General features: G+C 44.4%; 1 protein-coding gene and 1 long non-coding RNA gene across 3 annotated transcripts; one reads left to right on the top strand and one right to left on the bottom strand.

Annotated features, from left to right (window-relative positions):
• Positions 1-825: 825 nt before the first annotated feature.
• On the bottom strand, positions 826-10,253 carry TMED2 (transmembrane p24 trafficking protein 2). 2 transcript variants are annotated; one of them, XM_044776016.2, is made up of 5 exons: positions 9,956-10,249; positions 8,397-8,589; positions 7,969-7,989; positions 5,692-5,799; positions 826-2,316 (listed from the first exon to the last, which is right to left on the bottom strand). In XM_044776016.2, the coding sequence occupies exons 1-5, from the start codon at positions 10,133-10,135 to the stop codon at positions 2,192-2,194; spliced, it is 627 nt and encodes a 208-aa protein (XP_044631951.1). In that variant the 5' UTR covers positions 10,136-10,249; the 3' UTR covers positions 826-2,191. The 2 variants fall into 2 exon arrangements, with proteins under 2 accessions (XP_044631951.1, XP_044631952.1); XM_044776017.2 differs by lacking the exon at positions 7,969-7,989 and having other exon boundaries at positions 9,956-10,253.
• Positions 10,254-10,322: 69 nt separating this feature from the next.
• On the top strand, positions 10,323-13,952 carry LOC139045912 (uncharacterized). The gene is made up of 3 exons (XR_011505308.1): positions 10,323-10,634; positions 12,307-12,545; positions 13,814-13,952. It is a non-coding gene; the product is annotated as an uncharacterized lncRNA (long non-coding RNA).
• Positions 13,953-19,673: the final 5,721 nt, after the last annotated feature.

The raw sequence follows: 19,673 nt of genomic DNA on the forward strand, positions 1-19,673 counted from the left end.
TAATATGCCATATAATTCATGTATTTATTAGGTTCACCTCCCCCTACTAAAAGGTAAATCCCAGGACGATGGGGATGTTTATTTTCTTTATCCCAGTGGCTACAACTGGTAGCACACTCAAGTATTTCCGGAGATGAATAAATGGGTCTAGGACTCATGCAGACTCCAGCCATCTCAGACCAAACGAAGGGAAAGATGATAGCCTGAGGCAACATTTTCACTGAAATACCACCATCCCATCCTCAAAATACCTTTGACAACTGTTTCATAAAGTGGGACTTCCACAGACAGCTGTGAAAGCAAACGCAAGTCTGTATCCTTATTTCCAAAATGAGGATTCTAACAGCAGTGGCGGTTTTGAGGAATAAAGCAGACAAACGGCGTAAAGCACGCAGCATGGCGCTAGGACCCTACACGCGGCTCAGTAAATGGCCGTTTCTTTTATTGCCAGCAGGCCCCTACTGGAATGCAGGACAAGGAACCGTCTCTAAAGGCAGAGACCTAGTTTCTGGTTCCATCAATCACTCTTCATTTGGGAGCCTTGGGCAAATCATTTAATCCGCCTTAAACTTACTTCCCACATCCATAATCCAGGTGGTCGAGTGAAAGTAACTCAAACATTTTTCTATCCAAATGAAAAAAATACTTAAGATGTTAACAATGACCAATCAAAAAAACCACACAGCGAAACCTAAAATTGGGTTCCTATTCACTGTCGTCACGATTATGGGCATAATTACTCAGCAAACATTTCAAATATGAACAGCAAGTTGGTACTGAACATATGTGAGTTGATCATTAATATATAAAACACGGAATACTGACTGTTTTTAAAAAGAACTGTTTATTTATTGAACCTGGGGCAGATTAGATACACAACCAATTTTAAATTTACATCTGTTAATTCAATTTTGAAGTGTTTTCACACACACACACAAATTGGCATGCAACAGTTGTCCTAAGGTAACACTGACCTTAAACTGTTGCAAGTATTTTCACCTAAGGTTGAAAAATTGTTTATCCTGAACATGAAAACCTGTAACAAATTTAAATTAATTATATAAAACTCGTTACTTGTAGTTTTCCCCTTGCAAAGATCCAAAAAAAATGTCCAAGTAACTAATATACATCAGTCACAACATAATCCTGGATCATCCCTACACCAAAACCAGATGCTCTTTTAATTTTAAACCCATCATCAGAGACCAAGAAAAAGTCATTTTGTTTTATACAAAACAAAATTCACATGTGCCAAAAAACAAAGACCCAAGAAAAACAAAAACCCTAGTACTGACAGTGCTGTTCAGTACCCTAATTAAACCTTAGTGGCCAAAATGCCACTGATCAAAAATAAAATAGTGGCTGTCTATCACTGCAATGAAATCCAAGAGGCTTTAACCCTTTGGCATCAGAAATTCAGATTTTCCCAATTGCATGAATGCATAGTTCCTACGTGCCAAGAGCAGAGAAAGCAACATGCCAGTACAGAAAGGAAAAGAGCTACCGTTTGCTGAAACACCCAGAGAACTGGCTTTAATAACTTTTACAAGGTTAGGCAGAAACCCAAAACAGTTATTAGCTGCTCGTGTCATCAATTTAAGCGGAGGTGATTGAGTCCAAAGGTTCAAAGTAAAAATTTACGGGGGAAAATGTTGTTGGGTTAAGTCTTATCTTCAAAGCAAAAACGAAGTATAAAAGTACCAATCTGGTAGCACACTCCAAAGTCACAGAGCTCTGCCACCAGGCTGGGGAGAAAATCAAGATTCAGACTGTCGTTTCTCATAAGGACTGAACAAGATGAATCTTCAATGACGTAATAAGGGATCCAGAGGACGCAATCATTTCAGTAAAGTACTATCCTGAACACACTGCCTTTTATTTCAAAACAAAAGAAAAAGAAGATACAATAAGGACTACACACCTCTATTTCACTTACAGTGTTTGAGTTCCAGAAGGGCCTGTATACTGGAGGCAGAATTCAAGTAAGAAATTATACCAATCAAACATCAAATCTTCACTATAAACTTTCCTAAAAAGGGGTTTCTCCCAATAGCTATTAATTACAAAGAAACATAAGCTGTGAATGTACAGTTCAGAAAATAAAAACGTAGAAACTCATGACATTATTATGACCAAGATGTCTGGTAAACAGTGAGTTAATTATGAGTTTGAGAGCATCACGAAGAGGCTTTTAAACCACCCTCCGGACTTCAAAGAACCTCTTCAGGTAGTAGATCTGCCCCAACGTCATGGCAACGAGGACCAGGGCTTCGAAGAAGGACCAGAGGACCACTCTGCTGTTCGTGTTGTCGTTGACTGTTGAGGACAACAAACAAAATTCAACAACCAAAAAAAAGCACAGGCATCATGAACATCATCCCCTAGTCTTGACTCTGTGTCAAAGTAATATTTTGCACACCATTCATAGTACTCTAAATACTTTAGTCCCCAAGAAACCCAAAGACTTGGAGAATTTTAGATTTAAATGAGATTCATGGAGCAGCCAAACCCACTCTGCTGATGTATGAGAACAGAGAGGAAAAGTGGCTTGCCCACAGTCACACTTCTAGGGTTAAAACCCAATCCAGCCTTCTTTGTCCCTCACGCTGAAACGTCCCTACATTATAATCATTTTTGCTGAAACAGAAAATTGACTTAAAAAAAAAGAGGTCATTTCAAGATCAGAGAGTTACCCAAAAAGCACTACCAACCAAGACGAATTGTGTCAGTCTAAGTCTTTCTTTTTTTTTTTTAAATAGGTTTTTTTCTTCTTCTTCTTCTTCTTCTTCTTCTTCTTCTTCTCCCCAAAGCTCCCCAGTACACAGTTGTACATTCTAGTTGCAGGTCCTTCTAGTTGTGCCGTGTGGGACGCCGCCTCAGCATGGCCTGATGGGCAGTGCTAGGTCCACACCTAGGATCCAAACCAGCGAATCCCCAGGCCTCCAAAGCAGAGCACACGAACTCAAGCTCTCAGCCACGGGGCCAGCCCCTAAGTGTCTTTTTCTTTAAACATATATTCAACAAATACTCAACGAGCATCTACTATGTACTTGGCATCTGTTCTAGACAGGGGAGGTTTCTCAGTTTCATGGACCAATACTGACGGTTACTACCAGACAAATTTGAATGTGTCTCACAATTTATGCCACTCTTAAGCTAAGGATTTGATCCTTAAAATTAACAGCCATGACTATAACAATTTATTCTGCTCAATTTATGTCACATTCTTTCAAGTTTCTGATCAAACTCTACAGCCTTAACCTTTTAAAATTACTAGATAGTTTCTGGTTTTTCTGCAAAGGGCCAATATTAAAGACAATCACAATTAGCAATATCATAACAATATTAATCAGCTGAATAAGTGTCATATTTTTAGATGTATGTATACGATTTGTAAAAAGATTAACCAGAATTGTAAAAGCTACTGGACTAATGATAACTCAAAAAGAAGTGAGAGACAATTAACGTGTTTCCAAAAAGATAATTTACAGTTACTTAAAAGAGAAAAAAAGTGACTTTTTTCCAGAGTAAGAATAGACACATGCCCAAGAACTTTAACTAGAATTCTAAAAACCACCAACACTGCAATGTTAGTGCTAATTCCATGGCATGAAGTTTCCTTCTTTTGAAACTTTAGTAACCAATTTCTAGCATAAGTGAATGACTAATTCTAAAATTGTGTCTAAAAGGGGAATGGCTGAGTAAATACTTCAAAATATTAAGCAATCACATAAAAAGAAGTATTTATCTCTCCCTTTACAGAAAAATGCATCTTTAAGCTTAAATAGAACACTGAAGCATAACAACATAGGAAAGTAGCCACCTAGGAAAGTGTGTGTATATAAGGCCCTGTCTTCATATCATTCGCATATTAGCCTGATCTAGAAGCAACACAGTAATTACAACACCATAGTGGGGAAAAAAGGTCTCACTAAGTTCATCTCTGAGGAGTGAGTGCTGTAGAAAGACACAAAAAACAAACAATATTACAGGAACTACTTGATTTGCGGAAAATTAAACTGAATGCCTAAACTTCTATTTTGTTTATGAAACAATTACAGGAATATCTCTGCTCAAATTAAGGGTGAGAGAATAAGGGTGGATGCCCCCATACCGGAAGACAGGCGCTTCCTCTGGCTGCTGGGTTCCCAAAACCTTCCTATACCCTTAAAGCCATTTGGTCTCAACCAGTTAAACTGCAAAGCAGTGAACGCTCTTAGACCTCAGATGTTGTTCACTGCCCTTCTCATCCCAGAATGGGCTTGACCCCACCTGGGAGCAAGGGAACCCACAAATAGGCCCCAGCCAGGTGAGGGAGAGAAGGTGGAGATCCCAGAGGGTGAGGCGCTTAAGAGTGGAGGCAAGGAGGAGAAGGAATTATGGTGGAAGAGGAGGAGTGTGTGTATACAAGCCTTGGTCCACCTCAACCCCCACACTACACCAAAAAAGCAAGAAGAGGGCACTTCTCCAGTCTGTTATGTTTACTTCTTCTCTCAAGAAGAGGTTGGGCCCGGCCCGGTGGCGCAGCGGTGAAGTGCGCACATTCCACTTCAGTGGCCCGGGGTTCGCTGGTTGGGATCCTGGGTGTGGACATGGCACTGCTTGGCACGCCATACTGTGGGAGGTGTCCCACATACAAAGTAGAGGAAGATGGGCATGGATGTGAGCTCAGGGCCAGTCTTCCTCAGCAAAAAGAGGGGAATTGGCAGTAGTTAGATCAGGGCTAATCTTCCTTTAAAAAAAAAAAAAAAAAAGAAGAGGAGGTGAACTCTACACTCCAGGTCCTGAAGGATCCTTTCCCTCAGTGGCAAGAACAGATGTAAGATGTAAGAGGGTAGGAAGAACAGAAACTGCATCTTGAAGAAATCTGACCTGTGCTTTTGAGTCTCTCTCCTTTCCACTCCCTACCCCAACCTCAGAACAAAGATTCCTAACATAAACTACTTTGCATGTACAGACAAGCTTGCTCCCAGTGAGGTCTATCCCCAAGAACTACTTAGAAGATGAAAGATACTGAACAAGTGTGGACCTTGTCCTAAAATATGGTATCTGGTCTGTGTGTCAATTTGGTATCTCCTCATTTTAAATGAAAAAGCATAATACTTAATGCTATATCATGGGCTAAACAGGCTTTTGTACCCTAACGTGGGATTCCAGTCATGACTATTTCCGAGGACAAATACATTCCCAGTTCCCAAACTGATCTTCACCTGGTGACTGCCAGGTGACTTCGTGTTTTAGTGCTTTCTATTTTAAGTAGACTAAATCTTGGGTTTCAGAAAAAAAGCTACATCTCAGGATATAATATTAATCACACTGCCACAAAAGTGCCAGACATGTGACTTAAAACCAATGCAACATCCATTTGACCATGTTTTTCCTTTCTGCTTTAAGAAAACCATTGGCTTATTCCTTACCTGACCACACATTTTTAAAAACTCTTAAAAGCTTGTCAATCTTCACAGCATTTTGTGGTTTAGAATGAATATCCAACAGCAAACAAGTCTAGCACACAGCTCTACAAACACGCAGACTCAATCTCTACGTAGGTGCTTTTTTTAAGTGAGTGCTTTAGTATGGTTACGTTTGCAAAATTTCCCAAAGAGGAAAACACAAGCAAGCTCTCGGGTAACACGCCTGCGCCATGTCGTGGCCACCAGACACTGCTGCAAAGTTCGAGCGTTAACTTACTTGCTCTGTGTATTCTCTCTCGAACTTCCATGTACTCCTGTTCATGCTTTACAGCTGTCATCGCCACTGCTAGCTCATTAATCATTTCTTCTAGCTTGTTCTGGTGAGCTACAGAAGGATTTGAAAACAGATTAGCACATATTTGGCACTCTCTCTTTGAAAACTATTGATAAAGCAATACAAATATTCTTCAGAGAAGGCACACAAAAGAAGCTATTTTTAGAAATGGCTCAGGCATCATTTTGGACCACTGATGACAATTTAATTCTCAAAGCACTCTTTAAAGTCCATTCCTAGTAGAGAAATCTCTTTCAGGGTAGGAAACATACTATGCAATGTAACTAAAGGAAAACAATTGACCCTAAGAAGTTCCTTTAATGAAGTGCTAAGTGAAGTTCACCACACTGGCCACCAACCAGAGCCGAGGAAAAAAAGACTGAGGGGAAAAAAGAGAGCACGAAATATAAAACAAATGAAAAGCCTAATAACACCCTACAACAATATCTAAACTAAAATCAAAATCTACCTTAAAAGTCATATACCTCTAATGTTAATTTAGGAGCAATATCAAAACAGACTTTTAATCTCTAGGAAGCTGAGCAGAGAAAAACATGACATTCTTGGGAAAATCCACACCAACTCAAACCTTCTATGAGAGACAAAGCAATACTTTCACACAGTGGGGACTAGCAGGCATTGCAAGTGAAGAGACAAGCTCTCAGCTGCACAAGGTTTAAAACCAAGTATTCTCTTCAGCAAAAAAACGAACAGAGGGTGAACTAAGAGTTCTGAACAATAAGTGTCTGCCTCTAGGTAGTGCTATATATGACAATGAGCAGACCTGTAGGAAAAAACACACCACAAGGGAAGACTCCCATTGCAGGGGTCTCTTCGTCACTGCCCAAGATCGGGCCTCATCTGGAATTCCAAATTGCCACTGCTAATCCTAAATTTCTTAAGAGAAGCCAAAGGCCCCTACCATTTTAAGGTAGTTGGGCTAGAATCTCAAATCATCCCTCGCTAGCTTCACTTCACAAGTCCATGCACAACATGGAACCTTCAGAGCGGGGTTTCTCAGCAGCAGCACTGTTGACATTTTGGACCAGACAGTTCTTTGTTGTGGGGAGCTGTCCAATGCACCGTAGGATCATTCACCCGCCATAAGAATCAAAAATGTCTCCAGGTGTTGTCAAACGTCCCCTGGGGGCAAGAATCGTCCTCAATTGAGAACCAATGCTTTAGAGATAGGCTTGATTTGACAGCTGCCACTGGCTGACATTAACAAGCAAATGCAAGAATTGCAGATATGGCATTAAAGGATTATTTAAGACTAATTCAATATTCAACATTCATTATAGCTCACCAGCCAATATTTTCTAACAATTTAGAAGAGACTAATTTCCAGAAAATGAACAAAGACAAAGCCCTTCAAAACTCCTAATTCTGCTTGAGAATTAGCCAAGTCCTACACTGTAAATGGCCCTGAAAAGCGAATGCAGGAATTACTAAACAGTATGATTCTACAGATTTCAAAACCTAACAAACACTTCACCTCCTTTATGACGTACGTACTCTACTAATTGCTCACTATCTAGGACAAGTGATATCATGTTAATACTACGAAATGTGCTGAACTGCTAATCTCCAAAAATCCTGACATGCACTGTGGCCCAAAAAAAAAAAAAATTCCAAATGTGCTGGCTCCTGGTAAGCAATTTACCCAGAAGAATCAATTTAGGGTTCATTACTCGTCAGTTGAGGAATAAAGACCAAGCTAACTGCAACATACGGCTGACAGAGCTTTTGTCACCATATTCTAGACACGGTTCCTACAACTGCATTTTAGATCCAACCAAGTTTCAAGTTAGAAAACTCTAATTATGGTAAAACAAGCCTACAAAATACTTCCTACAAAGTCAACGGCACCACGTGCTATTAGGTATGTTTAATTAAGACTTTCACTTGTCCAGTGTAGCTGAATCTTTCCACCCTTCACTATTCATTTAAAACAAAGTATGATGTTACTACTAAAGTGTCAGTCACTGTGTTCCCACTGCTATTAATTTAAAATGACCTAACCTGTATCTCCTGTCAACCAAATAAAAACCGCCAAAAAACAATCACTCTAAAACTCTAATTAGTTGTAGGGTTTTTAATTAAGAGAAAAAACACTCTCATGCTAACAAACTGAGGTTAGAAGGAAGGAAAGCAGAAATTAGACAGCAGCAAACAAAATACGCGGAAAGATAGGATGCTGTCAAAAAGCAATCCACGTACCATCCCAGGTATCTCCACCACCTAAAGAAAGTGTAAGATATAAACACACAAAAAAATAAAACAGAAAGTTTAGCTAAACTAGTCATGTAAACAGATGAGCAAATAAAGACGTATACAGCAGGATTAACCAAACAAACCACTTAGGACACGTAACCCACATGCCTACAAGAGCACAAAGTGACTAAGAAAAGCTGCCAGAAGGGGCAATTGTAAAGAACTAAAATATAAACATGAAATTCCAAAAACTTCTTTTTGTTAATTAGGAGATTTGAATAAGCAAAAAGTATATTACACAAAAGGTTTTTGGTTGTAAAGACAGTGAACGAACCTAGAATAAGAAATCAAAATAAATACTCCATTTAGATGGATAAAATAAAAGAATATTCATTCCTGGAATATGATATAAACCTTCTGAAGGTTCATCTCACCTTCTGTTTCCATGTCTTGTCCTTTCGGGGCCTCCCCAATATCAATGGTGAACATCACTATCTTTGGAGTCATGGTGGACATCCTATTACTAAAACAAAACTTATATGTTCCGTCCATGTGAGCAGCAAAGGTGTATTTCCCACTGGACTCCCGGTCTCCTTTATAAATTCCTTTATTATCAGGCCCTGTAATCTGGAGGCGAGAGAAATGCATGAGATATCATGAAAGATTTAAAACCATAAACTACGTGAGCCATGTCTATCAGCGGTAGGATATTTGCTGAGAAAATGTAATTTTCACTTAGTTCCCCTTCAGTCAGTGACAGTAACCTCTTCAGGTGCAGCTCTCTTACTTATTAAACAAGGCTCTCTCAACACTTCTCAACTCTGACATTTGTCTTATCTGTCCGATTTAAACGTAAACCCCTCAGAAACAGAAACCGCACCTCCACATTCCAAGTGGCCTAGTCCACTAACAAACATGCAAACACGTAGCTGTTAAAAACAAAACAAGAAAAACAGAAATCTCTTTAAAACTAAGAATTTTGAGCAAGCTACATTTCTAGGTTTTCCTGATTGATAACTGCCAATCACGAAGGAATAGGCTTATGTGAGATGCTTAAGGGAAAAGACTAGACTGGAAACTAGGAGACGCACGTTCCCATCCCAGTCCGCTAAAATCTGCTGTTCGGCGGTGCTCAAGTCAGTTCCTTTCATGAGGCCCCAGCCACCCGTAAAACTTCCAGACTGGAACAGCTGATCTCTAAGGTCTTCGCTAATTTTCACAACAAATCCTCCCATTATCCTCTTAATTCTGGACTTCACTTGTATTGCGTAATTTGTGCCCAACTCTGTTGATGTTCCCTGCCAAATGGAATAAAATTCTTAAACCCAATTAAATCATGCTTACAGATGAATTTTAAGTATTAGTTACATCTGGCTTCCTAAAAAAAGTTAGAGGCGAATCATTCTTTCGCTTTAAAGAAAGATACAGGAGGAAATTCAGGGACGGCGGGTTTCTTAAAATAATTTCCCATTTCCTCCAGATCCTTCGCTGCAACCATTCCTCCCAAAATGCAGGACGCAACTCCACCCTCTCCTACTCAGAGATGGCCAGATATCTGGAGGTTTGCGTAAAAACGAGCCAAACACTCAGGTCGTTTCTATGCGAAGTAAAGAGCAACAGCGCGCGAACGCCTGCGAGCGCTCCCCAACAGCTTTCGATTTACTCTTCCCAAAGTTTCCACGCCACGTTCCAACATTAACCCGTCACATGAAGGAAGGCGGCCGCCGGGCGCACCCAGGCGGCCACCAGCCAACCCCCGAGAGGCGCGGGGCTGACCCGCGGCGCCTGGCGACAAAGCTCGGCGAGGGGGTCCGGGGGGACCCGCCGCTCAGGCTGGGAACCCACAGCGACCAAGCCGAGGCTCCGGCCCGAGGGAGGCGCGGAGTCCCGGCGGGCCGCAGAGACCCCGGCGAGCGGCCCCCACGCCGCGGCCCCGCAGACCCCGGGCGGGCCCCGCGCGACCCCGCCTCGGCCGCGGGCAGCGCGCCCGCACCTCCACGTCGATGTCCAGGAAGCCGCCCTCGGCCACCTCGAAGATGAGGCCCATCTTGGTGCCCGAGGTGACCCGCTCGAAGAAGCACTCCTCGGCGTGCGCGTCGATGCTGACGAAGTAGCCCGAGGCCGTGGCCAGGAGCGCGGCCAGGAGCACCAGCAGCTCAGCGAGCGTCACCATGGTGGGGCTGGGGCCGAAGCCGCGACCGGGACTGCGGCCTCCAGAGCCGCCGCCGCCGCCACCGCTGCCGCCTCAGCCGCCGCCGCCTGCGCTCCGCCCCTTCCGGCTGCGCCGCCCGCGGGGGCTGATGCGGGCGCCGTGGATTGGCGGGCGCCGGCAGCTGCCACGTAACGGACGCACGGCGGCCGGCGAGGGACATGGCGGCTCCGCGCGGCCCGACCTGGACGGTGGCTCCGAAGGACCAAAAGCCGTCGTCCCCACCTCCCTCCCTTTTCCCGCGCAACCTAAATTTCACGTGGGCCACACAAGAAAGTGTGGGTATCGAGAAACCAACGCGCCCGGGGCAGTGCCCTCTTAGGGTTGTCCAAAGAAGGTGCGAAAGATTTGGAGGCAGCAATAGGCGTGGAGGGAATTTGAGATGGGGGCTGCAGCCAAGGGCTTTGAGATTTTTATGCTGGCCTCCCCTGACCCCGCAAAAACCAACAGCGGAAGGATGGAGGTGGGTAGAGATTGAAAAGGGGCACGAGGGATGTTCTCCTGGGATGTTGGAAATGTTTTATATTTCCACCTGAATGATGAGTACTTGAGTGTTTACATATGCTTTTTTAAAAAATCGAGAAGCTGTATACTTAAGGCTAATGCACCTTATTTTACTGTATGTGTGTAATACCACTACCAAAAGATTTTTACCTTGTCTACATCTTCCAAAATTAAAATTCTCTCGGCTCCCCAAAGTCTTGGTGCCACCTCCCACTCACTTAGCTCTTGCCAGCTACTAGGAAAATTTTTTTCCACCCTTTGCTTCCTAGTACACTCCTGCTTATCCCTCAAAACCCTACTCAGATGTCGCCTGTTCTCTGAAATGTTCCTAGACCTGCTGGCAGATACTAGTCCCTTCGTCTGTGCTTACAAGGCAGATTTGCACCTACTGAGTTATAGTTATTTACCAGTATATGTCATTCACGAGGTACATATATATGGCATATATATGCTGTGCTCTCAGGACCTACCGTAGAACCGCAAAAGACCTCGCTCATGACATGTCATGACCTCAGTTGACATGTCAAATGCATTGAGCTGGCCTGGGATTGAGGAGACATGTTGTTACCAGTTCTGCACTGTGTGACCTTAATTATGTTCCATCACCTCTCTGAGCTTCACTTTCCTTATCTGTCAAGAGGGGGTGACACCACATTCCTTGCTTATCTGGTAAAGTGATCATGAGGATCAGATGACACCATGTAGGTGAATGTGCTGTGCACACGGGAGGCCTTATTTCTTGGAAGATCATCAGGCAATAGGGGGCAGTAGCGCCTCAGTGTCCAGTCTCCCTGCTTCAGGTGTCAAGAAACAGGTGCAGCTAAAGTGGAAGCTTCCTGGCTATGACGTGTTATTGAACTCAAGCGTTCCAGTAATGGTCCCCTGGTTCCCCATCTTCCGGACTGTGGCAAAGGCCCTGCTTCTCCCCGCAGCTCAGTTCTCTAGTGTTATTCTTGGAGTTATCGCTGGAGGGGGGCCCAGCCTGGAGCCTGCTCCTCCAGCCTCACCAAGCCATTTATAAGGCCCTGTTTCCCTGTATTAAATCTCTTCCTCCTTCTAATGCCTTCAGAGGTTTACTATTAAACTGAACTGAACTCTGTAGAAAAGTGCCAGGAACAATTCTATTTTTATCTAGAAAATAAATATTAATTTTCATTTTCAAGCTGATTAAATAATATTCTAACTCCACTTATCAGGGATTTAAAATGTGGACATTTAGCATCTCAGTGGGCCACAATGAATTGTATGTTGTGGGGGTTTTATGATATAAATCAGGGGACCCAAATTTCAAATGCCTTGAGGGATCAGGCAGCTTATATGAATGAGAGATGGCACCAGCTTAAGGCAATAGGGAGTGGGGAGGACTGTGGCAAACTGGAGCATAGATGCTGTGCCTAAATACATTCACCTCCAATGTTTGAAAACACACTGGTGGCCAAACCAAAGATGCAGCCAGAAGTCATCTGTAAATGTATTTTTGATATTATAAATTAACTGTGCTATCTAAAAATTAGAAAAGAAACAAAAGTAACTTTCATTATAGTACTGTAAAATAATCACTATCAACTACTTTATACTTTTTAGCATCGTTGTCATAATTACTCATCAGGTGTCTTTCAACGTGATTTCAGGATCTGAAGACAAATCACAGAACCAGAGGCTCTCAGGAGACGCCAGCTCACCCACAGTAAACGTGCACTTTTATGGTCCTCAGCACAGCTTGGCATGAGCTCGTGTGCCATGCTGTGCACAAATACATCCAACGTAACAAGCAGCTGGCCCATAGTGAGTGCTCAAGAAATATTTGATGGATGATGAACGAACCTCTCAACTCAGATCTGGTCCAGAACCCACCAGATGGTGATCAGTGGTCAGTCAAGTACAACAAAAAATGGGTCCTCCCTTCCTTCCTTCCTTCCTTTTCACATACCGTAAAATTCACCCTTTTAAAGTGTACGGTTGAGTGGTTTTTAGCATATTCACAGAGTTGTTCAACCATCATCACTATCTAATTCCAAAACATTTCATCACCCCAAAAAGAAACCCCGTACACATTAGCAGTTGCTCTCCATTCCCCCTCCCCCAGCCCCGGGCACCCACTAATCTACTTTCTGTCTCTATGGATTTGGGATGGAATCATACAATCTGTGACCTTTTGTGACCAGCGTCTTTCACTTAGCACAATGTTTTCAGGCTTCTTCCGTGTTGTAACGTGTCAGTGCCTCATTCCTTTCTCTGGCTGCATAATATTGCATTATACAGAGAGACCACATTTGGTTTGTCCCTTCATCCGTTGATGGGCATTTGGGTTGTTTCTGCTTTTTGCCTCTTGTGAAGAACGCTGCTGTGAACTTTGTTTTTTTTTAAAGATTTTATTTTTTTTCCTTTTTCTCCCCAAAGCCCCCCGGTACGTAGTTGTATATTCTTCGTTGTGGGTCCTTCTAGTTGTGGCATGTGGGACGCTGCCTCAGCATGGTCTGACGAGCAGTGCCATGTCCGCGCCCAGGATTTGAACCAACGAAACACTGGGCCGCCTGCAGCGGAGAGCGCGAACTTAACCACTCGGCCACGGGGCCAGCCCCCTGCTGTGAGCTTTTACACCCACGTTTTTGTATGGACGTGTTTTCGATTCTTTTGGGTGTAGATCTAGAGTAGACAAAATAAATCATTTCTACCTGGAATCAGACACTCGTGGCCGGGACTAGGAAGCCCAGTTCGAAATCGAGGAGGGTTTTCTATCAGTTACATCAGTCAGTCCTCAAATGCTGGCCAGTTTTAAAAAGAATAGCAAAAGGCCATTTCCTGGAAAGGCTGGAGCAGCTTTCTGCTGTCTGGGTATTAATGCCCCTTCACTCTGGCCCCACAGAAGTCTTTTAACATTAAGGAAGATTAAAGGAGACTGGAGAAATTTCTTTCATTATTCTTTTCTTTTTCATTTTCAGTTTTAAAATGTCATTTTATTGAGAACAATATTGATATATAAAAATAATCAGAATTCAAGACAAATTTAACCACAATATCAACACCTAATCAAATCAGCCATTTGCGGGGCTCCATGCTAGTCTTTACCCACTTGATCTCAGACCCATCCCAGCCCTCTCTGTTCACCTCTGCATCACGAGAAACTACATTTTCCAGGCTCCCTCGCGCTCTGCTTCCTGGTGGGTCCGGCTGTTGCAGGCGATGACGGAAGCTTGGGGAGCAGAGGAAGGAAGAAGCCGACTGTTTGTCTCCCTCTCTGCTCTGGGGAGCATCTCTGTCAGTGACTCCATCTTCAAGCCTCCAGCTCCTCCAAAGTTCCAGTTTCCACTGGGTGGTCCTGGCTCCTGGGCTCTGGTAGCCTCCTTCCTCACTTGTTCCTCCAGTCCTGAGTGGGTCAGTGTCTTCCTGCTATTGTTAATCTACAGGTTGTCTCACTATCCCTTGTTTGGCTCTTCAGCTCTATCATCACCTGTTGTTTGGTTTCAAAATATATCCACAAATTCTTTGACCCTCCTCCGTACCTCCCCTCTCCTGGATTGGGAGGCAGAACTGGCTTAGGGACTCACTTCTGTCTAAGAGAATATGGCAGATGTGATGGTGTGTGACTTCTGAAGGTAGGTCATAAAAGGCATCGTTGCTTCTATCTTCTTCCTCTGGGAGTAGCCAGCCATCACGTCACCAGGATGCTTGAGCAGCCCTGGGAGAGGCCCACACGGAGAGAAACTGAGGCCTCCCACCAGCATCTTGGAGGTGGCTCCTCCAGCCTTAGGTAAGCTGCAGATGCCTGCAGCCCCTGCAGTATCTTGACGCCAAGCTCGTGAGAGACCCTGTATCAGAATCGCTCAGCCAAGCTGCTCCCGAATTCCAGCCCTGCAGAAACCATGAAAGATAACAGTTACTGTTGTTTTAAGCCACTAAATTTTAGGGTGACTTTTCACAGCTATAGATAACTAATGTACTCGTTTAACCGATTTCTTGATTAAAACCTTTCTCTTGGAAAGATCTAGAGTGGGTTCCATTTTCTGACTGTTACAAACTCCTGTCCTGGACTATAAACCAAAAGTGAAGTTAGAATCTTTAAAGTTGAAAAGTGTAGAGCCAGCCCTGATGGCCTAGTGGTTAAAGTTTGGCGCACTCTGCTTTGGTGGCCCAGGTTTGGTTCCCGGGTGAGGAACCACACCACTCATCTGTCAGTAGCCATGCTATGGCAGCGGCTCACTTAGAAGAACTAGAAGGACTTACAACTAGAATATACAACTATATACTGGGGCCTAGGCAGGGAAGAAAAAAAGAGGAAGATTGGCACAGACATTAGCATAGGGCAAATCTTCCCCTGCAAAAAAAAAAAAAAAGAAGAAGAAGAAGAAGAAAGAAAAGCATAAATGTGAGGCTGTTGCTGAAAGTGAAGGCTGGGTCATATGACCCTGGGCTCCTGTGATGGGCTCTGCGTGCACACAGGGAACAATACTTGGAAGTAATTAATTACAGGCTGAAGCACAGAAGGAGGCCATTCCTGATGAGAGATCCACTGGTGAGGATATCAGAGAAGAGGGAGGAACAATACTTAAAGAAAGATTTGGGTAATTATGTGAAAAGAAAAGGAATAGTCCAGATCATGAAGATGAAACTAAAATATTAAAAAAGAAAGTTTTTAATATCAGCTTTTTAGATGACCACATTCTAGAGTGTGAGCAAGCGCTACCAGCTTCCTGGTCCCAAACTAAATATTGACTTTTGTGGTCTGCTCAACATCCATTCTCAGCTCTGTAAGAACACCCTACTTGTCCACTGAGGATTCCCCTCCCTCTTATCTTATCCCATGCCGCTCAGGTGGAGTGTCCCCACTCTCTGGCTCTAAGCCTGACCAGTCAGCAACTTCTGTCTCCCTAAGTACAGTGATTGGTCCAGGGTGATGTGTCCCAAGTTGAGCCAGTGATGTGCAACAAAAATTCATTGAATTTTCTGAGGTTATTGAACTGGTAGGACATAATCCTGGAGGTCCTGGAGGCCAGTGTTGCCACCATGTGTAGAGAGCCTGCACGAGAGTGATGTGAGCATTGTGCAAACCCAGAGCTGAGGGGAAGAGTACTACAGCAGTCAGATGACATTGCTGAGCCCCTGGATCCAGCTGTGCCTGAAATCCAAATGTGAGATTTCTTATTTATGTTGCGTTTTTGCTTAGGCCAGTTTGAGTTGTGGAAGAATTTCGACAAACTCTGGAAATCCAAAGCAAGAGGTGTTACAACTACAGAGACTTCCCCCATGTCTGTTCGGAGCCACTCGTGATAAGCAGGCTCAATGCTATATATAAGTTTGAAATCATTTAGATCAATTAATTGGTGTCATAGTTTAGACATTTGGACAGTGCATAAGGAGAGACTGTGTTTTCAAAGACTAGGTCATGGGCTGGAAAGTACTAACTACTTTAATTGTTAGCACTGTCACTCATTTAGAGGATCATCATACTCAATTCCTTTCTGGGAGGGACTTCCGTTCTTCACCTGTAAAGCGGAGCAACATCTCGGGAAGGCGGCGTGCCTGCCCCACTCTGCAGACTGAGTAAGCTGCTCTTATTCTGGGTTCTAACAAAACCCTGTGTGTAGTTCATTCATAGTCCTTCTCTGGTGATATTTTATTTTTTTATTCAGATATAATTTGTATACCATACAATTCACCCATTTAAAATGTACAATTTGATGGTTTTAGTTATATTGACAGAGTTGGGCAGCCATCACCACAATCCATTTTTTAAAATTCTTAAAGAGTGTTGGTTCATGTAGCTAAAAAACCTAGAGGGAGCAAAAACTCAGGCACAGCTTGATCCAGTTGCTCAAATGACATCCCAGGCTGTGCTTTGCTTTCCCGCCTCTCGGTCCTGCCCTTCTCCCTGTTGCCTTTTCTCTCAGGCTGGCTCTCCTCAGACAAGCGCAAGACGGCCATTAGCAGCCCAGGCTTTCAGCCTATTTTCTCAGCAACCCAATAGGAAAAAAACAACCAACCAAAACAAAAACTTACCTTTTTCAAAAGGTCCAGAAAAAGTGTCATGGAATCTCATTGGAGTGTTTGAGGTCAACGCCCAGCCCTGAGCCAACCAGTAGGCGGGTTGGACGGTGCTGATGGGTCAGATCCGGGTTTCCTCCTCCGGACCCAGCGAGTAGGGGAGAGGTGTGCCCGTGAGGGAAATCAGAAAAATGGGATGGATTTCAGCGGGCAAAACAACAGATGTACCCTCTCTGCTCATTGACTATGAGCTTCTTGAGGCAGGGACTTCTGTCCTAATTTGCCTTTGCAGTCCTGGAGCCCCACCTGTCACACAGGAGGTCCTCAATGGCTGTGAGCTTTCTGGTGGGGTAAAGCCCTTTTCCCTTTTCCTTCCTGCCCTCTTCTGGAGCCTGGTTCATCTCCCAGAAACAAGGAGTTCTGTGATGAGTTCAAGGCTCCTACCAAGGGATTTGAGCTTCCAGAAAAAAAAAGTACTGCTTTGACCTCAGGCAAAACAACGGGGAAGGTGGAATCAACCCAAAAGTCTGCCATTGGATGAACAGATAAACAAAGTGTGGTCCATCCGCAGAATGGAATATTACTTAGCCATAAAAAAGGAATAGTGTAGTGCTATAACATGGATGAACCTTGACAATATCATGCTAAGTGAAAGAAGCCAGTCACAAAAGGCCACATATTGTATGAGTCCATGTATATGAAATGTCCAAACAGGAAAATCCATAGAGACAGAGAGCAGACTAGTGGTCACCTCGGGCTGTGGTGGGAGTAGGGAGGAAATGGGGAGCGACTGCTAATGGGTTTTCTGTTTAGAACGATGAAAATGTTCTAGGACTAGATAGTAGTGGTGATTGCACATATCTGTGAATATACTAAGAGCACTGAATTGTGCCCTTTAAGTGCGTGGATTTTATGGCATGTGAACTATATCTCAATAAAGCTGTTTAAAACTAACAGGGAAGGGTTTTCAACCATCTGAGATATAGTCCGGAAACAGCCAGCTCAGCACAGCCGGGTAAGATGGCAGAAAGGACAGCCAGGAGAGGCTGTGGCTTTGAGATTCAATCGCGTTCTGAAGCTCACCGGACTCAGCTTCTGTTTTTCCTAGACCGTATTTCCACCATGAAGACCAAACAACTATCACGGCGTGGAGAAAGAGAAGGGCGGCCCCGGACATCCGTTTGCTGGCCTGGCACTACCAGCTGGCCTTGGGGTTCTACCACTGAAATAGCAGTTCCACAGAACATTGACATCAGACGAGGGCACTGTGACCGTGATGGAATGAGACAAAACACGAGCGTGGTCCACAAAACACCGAACGTCTCCCTCTCTTGCTAAGACGAGTGACGGCTGCTTCTTCACCAGTGACAGCTCCAGCCTGGCTCTGGTCTGTCCTCCGTATAGAGGAGGTCTATCCCGAGCCCCAGTCCTAGAATTACCCCTGCTTCCTGACAGCACCTGCTCTGGAACACACTCCCAGATCCTTAAACTCCCCAGAATCACCCAACCAAAGCCCACCCTGTAACAGGCTCTTTCTAACGCCCAACACCCTCTTTAAAAAAAAAAAAAAAAGATTGGCACCTGAGCTAATATCTGTTGCCAACCTTCTTTCTTTCTTTCTTTCTTCTTCTTCTCCCCAAAGCCCCCAGCACATCATTGTAGATTCTAGCCGTGAGTGCCTCTGGTTGTGCTGTGTGGGACGCAGACTCAGCATGGCCTGATGAGCGGTGCCATGTCCACACCCAGCATCCAAACTGGCAAAACCCCAGGCCACCCAAGCGGAGTGTGTGAACCTAACCACTTGGCCACGGGCCGGCCCCCAACACCCTCCTACTTCGATGCCCACCGTTCCCATGGGGCACTTTCTCCCTCGCTGTAATGAGTGATGAACCCAACTGGATTAACTCCCAGTGTGTGCCTGCTGGTCTTTGGCTGGAGGACATTGACAGCTTCCAAACATCAGCTTTTTTTTTTTCCTGAGGAAGATGAGCCCTGAGCTCACTACTGCCAATCCTCCTCTTTTTTGCTGAGGAAGACTGGCCATGAGCTAACATCTGTGCCCATCTTCCTCTACTTTATACGTGGGACATCTACCACAGCATGAATGCCAAGCGGTGCCATGTCCGCACCCGGGATCCGAACCGGCGAACCCCGGCCGCCGAAGTAGAACGTGCGCACTTAACCACTGTGCCACCAGGCCGGCTCCCAAACATCAGCTTTTAATGCATATATTTGATGCCAAAGGCAGCTCAAAGAGAGCACAGAGCTCAACAACTTGCTCTCTGGCCTTGGACAGACATCGGTTGAACTCAGCTCAGCCACTTACTGTGTGACCTGTGGTAAGTTAATTGACCTCTCTGAGCCTCGGTTTCCTCAGCTATGAAATCACGTTATGCTTCTGCTCAAAAAACCCTACAGAGGCTCCCAAGCTCATTGAGAATCAAACCTACAGCTTATCCTTCCCTGGGGCCCCTCATAATCTGGCCCCACTCTCCTCTCTGTTTCTTAGTGCACTTCCCTTCTCGGCTCTGCTCAAGCCCCATGGACCGATTGCTGGCCCTCCCCCCACCAGGCACACGCCTGATTGGGGGGCCCTGCACTTCCCCTTCCCTCTGCCTGGTTCCCTCTTGCCCCGTTTCCTCGTGGCTCACTCCCTCACTTTCTCGGTCTCTGCTCCAATGTCCCCACCGAAGGAAAAGCCCCCCCATTCTGTCACCCTCTGAGCCAGTGGTTTGCAAACTCTCGAATGAGCAGCAGAATCAGCCAGGGACGCTGGTGAAAGTAGACCCGCCCAAGCGCGTTCTTCCTCCTCCCTGCCGGCGGGAGCGTAAAACGACTCAACCCCTTGGGAAAACAGTTTGGTGGTTTCTTGAAAAGTTAAACAGACACTTACTGTGCAACCCAGATATTCTGGTTCTAGGTATTTAATCAAAAGAAAGGAACACATGTTTCCATACGAAGATCTGTACACGAATGTTCACAGCATTAGAATTAAGCAAAAACTGGAAATGACCCA

The sequence above is a fragment of the Equus asinus genome, chromosome 8, assembly GCF_041296235.1.
Source record: "Equus asinus isolate D_3611 breed Donkey chromosome 8, EquAss-T2T_v2, whole genome shotgun sequence".
NCBI lineage: Eukaryota > Metazoa > Chordata > Mammalia > Perissodactyla > Equidae > Equus > Equus asinus.